Below are 6,000 nucleotides of genomic sequence, written 5' to 3'. Positions count from 1 at the left end.
TGGAGCATCCTGCCCCTGCTGTTTCGAAAGAGCACCCTGGTGCGTGTGGACGCTCTCTCTCGAAATTGTGCTGGGGGCCTTTCGAACGAACGGACCGAACCTTCGGTCCCCGCCGGTGTGGGTGGATGCTCCCTTTGAAAACAGCAGCTTTTGATGTTGTCTTTCAAAAGTCCTTCTTTCGAAACAGGGCTGTAGTGTAGACGCAGCCAACAGGACCTCTGTCAACAGATTGCGTCTGCACACAATTTGCTCTGTCGCCAGACTGCACCGCCCTCGGGTGCCAGAAAGTGGAACGGCAGCTCTGCAAAGAGGGCTGCTTGGCAACCCGAAGTCCTCTCTGCCCACAGAAGTGTCTACACTGCACTTCTGTCGACAGATTGTTATGCTATAGATTTTTGGCTGGGTCTACACTTTGGAGTTTTCTTGAGAGAAGGAGCCTTCAGTCAACATAACTCAGGGGACGGCCGCACAGTTAAAGCATCCCTCGACAGAACTCTGCATGTTCCTCGACAGTATTATCCCTCAAAGATTTGAGGCATAACAATCTCTGGACAGAGTACTGTCGACAAAGAGCAATGCAGACGCTTCTGTCGACAGAGCAAGTTGCATGTAGATGCAATCCATTGACTGAATATCGTTGAGATTCCTGTTGACAATAATTTCTGTCGGCATATGCTTCTAGTGCAGACATGGCAGTTGAGAGATAATACTGTCGATGCAAATGCAGAGCTCTGTCGAGAAATCTGTTGACAGAATGCTTTAACAGAGTCGATGTCCTCCAAGTTATGTCAACAGAAGGCTCATTCTGGTGACAAAAATCTCTACTGTAGGCCCAGCCTGAGAAGCTTTGTAAGAATTGTTTACATGTGAACGTGGTATGTCTGTGGAGATAAAGGTGTGAAGGTTATACCCAGAGCCAGATGGCCAAGGAAGGAGGAGCGAAGCGTGGGTGAAGACAGAGCTAATGGTGTCAGAGAAGGACCATCAGTACATACCCCAGTCAAGAAGGGTGCGGCTACACTTGCATTCCTCTTTTGAAAGAGGTATGCAAATTAGGTAAATCAAAAATGCAAAAGAGGTTAAATTAAATAAATAAATAGAGGGAAGAAGGATTTTTCGAAGATGGAATTTACTTTAGAAAGAGCAGCATCTACACCAGCTTTCTTTTTTCAAAAGAAGCTCTTTTGGAATTAGAATATGCAAACAAGGTGCCAAATACGCAAATGTATACCTCATTTGCATTTTCCATTTGCGTCGTTTGCATACCTCTTTTGAAAGAGGAACGCAAGTGTAGATGCACCCAAAGTGATTGGATGGGCAGATTGATGATTCTAAGGCTGTTTTTACACAGGCCACTTTCTTTGAAAGTGGCATGGTAATATGTGGCCCAAAATATGTTAATGAGGCACGGATGCAAATTCCCTGCACCTCATTAGCATATGGTCACGTGATTTGGAGTCTGGAAGACCATTCTTCTGGACTCCAAAACGCTGTTTAGAAGCACGGCCCCTGGCAGGGCGGGTGTCTTCCAGAAGGAAGTCCTTCTTCCGGAGGCCCCTGCTTCCAAAAAATCTTTGAGAAGAAGGGGCTTCCAGAAGACGGACTTCCTTCCCGAAGCTCCCCTGGGGCCGCGCTTCTACACAGCATTTTGGAGTCCAGAAGAACAGTCTTCCGGACTTCAAATCACGTGATGTTATGTTAATGAGGCACGGGGAATTTGCATTCATGCCTCATTAGCATATTTTGGGCTGTGTATTACCATGCCACTTTCGAAGAAAGTGGCTTGTGTAGAAACGGCCTAAAGCATGGAGCAGGCACCCCTAAAGACAACTGATTACGGGATGAGCCTTTTGGAGATGTTTTGAGAATGACTGATATCAAAAAGACAATGCAACTCACACAGCAAAATCCATAGACTTCAAGAGAGAAAAGGAGTCTAAAAGCAGGGTGCTTTACCATGGGACTTGGGTCCGTCCTGCCACCAACTCCAGGAGAGCATCGGTTTGCAACCGACGAGGCCCTGACCCCGTCTGTGATCGATCTAGTTGACCACTAGATTGATCCAGGCTCTGGACTGGTAACGATAACGTTGTGTGGCCAGACCATGTGTATGGTGTCTGTGAGTGGTTCTTTGCCCATGAAAGCTTATGTTCCAAAATACCTGTTAGTCTAAAGGGGCCACAGGACCTCTTGTTGTTTTTGAAAAGTATATACTACTGTTGTATTCTTAATAAATGCGGTGTATTCATTTTTCCCCCATAAAAGATCTCGCGTGTTTCATTTTAAGCATAACAGACACTGGAGTGTTTTTTTCAAAAAAGCCAGGGACCTTCTGAAAAATCCCGTGAGCCTCTACACACAAAACGTTTTCTTCCCATAATAGTTCAGAAGAACACAACACTTTTTCTGGAAGCCCTCTTCCAGAAGAGAAAGAGTACCTTTTTCCAAAAGATTCAGAAAACACAAGTGTGGGTAGATGCTCCAGGGGCCCTTTTTTCGAAAGAGCAGTCCTCATGGTGAAGGATTCTTTGATCCCTGGCTCGTATTTTTGAAAGAGCGGGGTTTGTGTGGCTGCTGTCTACTGAAAGAGCAGATCATTTTTTCCAGTCTGCTTTTTTGTGTGTGGAGATCTTCAACAAGAACCTCTTTGAAAGGATCGTGGTGGTGTCGCCTTATTCTATATGACACAAGGGAAACGTCTGTGTTACAACTGAGATGCCAAATGGGAGGTATTCCAACAAAAGGACTTTTGGAGTTGAGGTATTTCTCAGGGCATCATCAAACTGAAAGGAAATTATCAAGCGTGGTTACAAAATTTTATTGCTACTTTTCTCAAGGCATCTTTCACCTCCTTGTTCCTAAAGCTGTAGATAATGGGGTTTAAGACAGCAATGCCTACGGAATAGAACAGAGAGAACACCTTGACCTCATCCAAGCCGTAACTGGACTTGGGGCGTGCATAGATGATGAGGGCCGTCCCATAGCACAGCATCACCACGATGAGGTGTGAGGAGCAGGTGGAGAAGGCTCTGCGCCTGCCTTCAGCCGACCTAATTTTCAGGATGGTGCAGATGATTGAGGTGTAGGATAGAATGCTCAGAAGCAACGGCATGAAAAGGTCAAAAGCAGCACATACAATGATCTGGATCTCAACCCAGGAGGTGTCTCCACACACCAGCTTGAGCACTGCCTGGATGTCACAGAAGAAATGGTTGATGGTGTTGGACCCACAGAAAGGAAGCATGAAGACAGAACTTGTGTGTCCCATGGCCACCAGCGTACCACAGATCCATGAGCCACCCGTCAGCTGGAGACAAACCCTCTTGTTCATGATGGCCGTGTAACGCAGAGGGTTGCAGATGGCGCTGTAGCGGTCGTACGCCATGGACGCAAGGAGGAAACACTCCGTAAGGCCGAAGAATAGAAAGAAAAACATCTGCGCAGCACAACTGGCAAAGGAGATGGACTTATTGTCTGTGCGGAGGTTGTCCAGCATCTTGGGTAGAGTGACTGAGGTGAAGCAGAGGTCCAAGAATGACAAGTTCCTGATGAAAAAATACATGGGGGTGTGAAGGGCTGGATCAAGATATATGACAACGATGAGGAGGATGTTCCCCAGCACCGTGATGATGTAAATGCACAGAAACACCGTGAACAGGATGAGATTCACCTCTGGGTGGTTGGAAAAGCCCAGGATGAGAAACTCAGTCACCGCGGTCTCATTTCTCATTTTCCCCCGCAGCATATTTCATCTTGAGAAAAAAAAGAAAACTTGTTTGTTAGATGTTTTAACCCAAGGCTTAGAGGGGTTACCGTGGTAGCATGGATCTGAAACAAACACACAAACCAACCACGAGGAATCCCATGTCAGCTTAAAGAGTGACGGATTGTTTTGGGCATAAGCTTTTGTGGGTAAAACCCAAATCATCTGAGGCATAAAGATTAAGCTGATTTTGCTCCTCTTAGTTGGTGTCCATACAGCAGTGTTATTTTGAAATAAGCTCTTCTGGAAGAGAAATAACACTGCTACACACAAAAATACGTTTAAAGAGAGCACTTCGCTATTTGGAATGAGGTTTCATCGTCATCGTCCTCCTCCTCATCATCATCATCAATAATCAAGGGCTCAGCGCCCGTTCGTGTCTGATGCCTCTCTCCACTGTTTCCTTGCATTTCCCTATCCAGTGCAGAGTGCCTTAGTTTCTGTAGACTAGCTCCACACCTATCTACTATATCATCTATCCATACTCTGTGGGGTCGGCCTCTCCTATTCTAACCGTCCATTATGCCCAATACCAGGGTCTTGGTTTTTCATTCGTCGTTCATTCTTCAACTATGTCCCAATAGTTGTAGCTTCCATTTTATAACCTTCTGCAGCAGGTTCTCATTCGGCTGTATCTTCCGATATAATTCCTCATTGGTGACCTTCTGCATTCATGCTATTCTCAGAATCTTCCTATAACAACTCCTTTCGAACGCCAATATTCTTCTTTTCGAATCTTAATTTGAAAAAAAGCCAACCACTCTTTTGAAATTATTATGGTTGCTATTTTGAAATAACTTTTCTGTGTAGACCTATCCTCAGCTGACAGAGGAGTCCTCATTGTTTTAAATCCAGTCTATCTATCAATCTATCTATCTATCCCCATACACCCTATCTATCTATCTATCTCCACACACCGTATCTATCTATCCCCATACACCGTATCTATCTATCTATCTATCTCCACACACCATATCTATCTATCCCCATACACCGTATCTATCTATCTATCTATCTATCATGACTTGTCTCCTGTCTCTCCATCCTCATGTCCCTCTACCTGATCCAAACCAGGACCAAGACCATTTTGTCCCAATTCTCTTGCAATAAAACAGAATCACACAGAATCACAGAATCAAAGGGCTGGAAGGGACCTCAGGAGGTCATCTTGTCCAGCCCCCTGCTTCAAGCAGGATCAACCCCTACTAAGTCATCCCAGCCAGGACCTTGTCCAGCTGGGACTTGGAAACCTCAAGGGATGGAGAATCCACCACCTCTCTAGGCAACGCATTCCAATGCTTCACCACCCGCCCGGTGAAGAAGTTTTTCCTAATATCTAACCGACACCTTTCCCTCTTCAACTTCTGACCATTACTCCTTCTTCTGTCATCTGACACCACTAAGAACAGTTTCTCAACCTCCTCTTTAGAGCTTCCCTTCAGGAAGTTGAAGGCTACTATTAAATCACCCCTCAGTCTTCTCTTCTGTAAACTAAACAAGCCCAAATCCCTCAGCCTATCTTCATAGGTCTTGTGCTCCAGACCCTTAATCATTTTTGTTGCCCTTCGCTGAACCTGCTCCAGCAAATCCACATCCTTTTTATACTGGGGGACCCAAAACTGGACACAAAAACTCTAGATAAGAGTGTAAGAACATAACAACGGTCAAACTAACGGTCCCTCTAACCTCAGAGTGGCCAGTGGCAGTGACCATGGCCCAGAGAGAACAAACGGAACAGATAATCAGATGATCCACCCTGTCAGCCATTCACAGATCTCCTTACACAGAAGTCAGGGAAGAGTTAGCTGCTTTTGAAGAGTTGCAGAGAGGTAGCTGTGTTACTTTGGCACATTTTTTTTAAAATATATCTCTTTGCTCTAGATCCCTAAACCACCTTCCCAAGGACTGGGCTAGCAGTCCTGCATTTAACAGGCCAGCACTCAAGCCACCAACCTACCCCGCTTTCACCAAAAAGCCAAAGCAAATACTATCCTGTAGCACTTTAAATAGTAACAAATCGATTTATTAAGTGATGAGCTTTCGCGGGACAGACCCACTTCTTCAGATCCAGAAATTCCAACGACAGTAAAATGGCACAATGAGAATTTTAACAGATGGATATTAAAAATGAAGTGAAAACTGACAAATGAGCTACACAGGACAGAAGGAGGGGGCAAAGGAGGAGGAAGAGGGGGAAGAAACGTGGAAAATGAAATTTAATGTGGGTAAGTGTAAGG

The 6,000-nt window shown here is 45.2% G+C and overlaps 1 protein-coding gene across 1 annotated transcript; it reads right to left on the bottom strand.

Annotated features, from left to right (window-relative positions):
* Window positions 1-2,797: 2,797 nt before the first annotated feature.
* On the bottom strand, window positions 2,798-3,745 carry LOC142004628 (olfactory receptor 10C1-like). The gene has a single exon (XM_074982246.1). The coding sequence runs from the start codon at window positions 3,743-3,745 to the stop codon at window positions 2,798-2,800; it is 948 nt and encodes a 315-aa protein (XP_074838347.1).
* Between the last annotated feature and the right edge of the window lie 2,255 nt (window positions 3,746-6,000).

This window comes from Carettochelys insculpta, chromosome 32 (genome assembly GCF_033958435.1).
Source record: "Carettochelys insculpta isolate YL-2023 chromosome 32, ASM3395843v1, whole genome shotgun sequence".
Lineage (NCBI taxonomy): Eukaryota > Metazoa > Chordata > Testudines > Carettochelyidae > Carettochelys > Carettochelys insculpta.
Note: the sequence above shows the minus strand (reverse complement) of the source record. Positions and strands in the feature narration are given on the sequence as shown.

Coding starts and splice junctions, on each gene's coding strand:
- LOC142004628 (XM_074982246.1), bottom strand. CDS start 3,745: ATGCTGCGGGGGAAAATGAGAAATGAGACCGCGGTGACTGAGTTTCTC.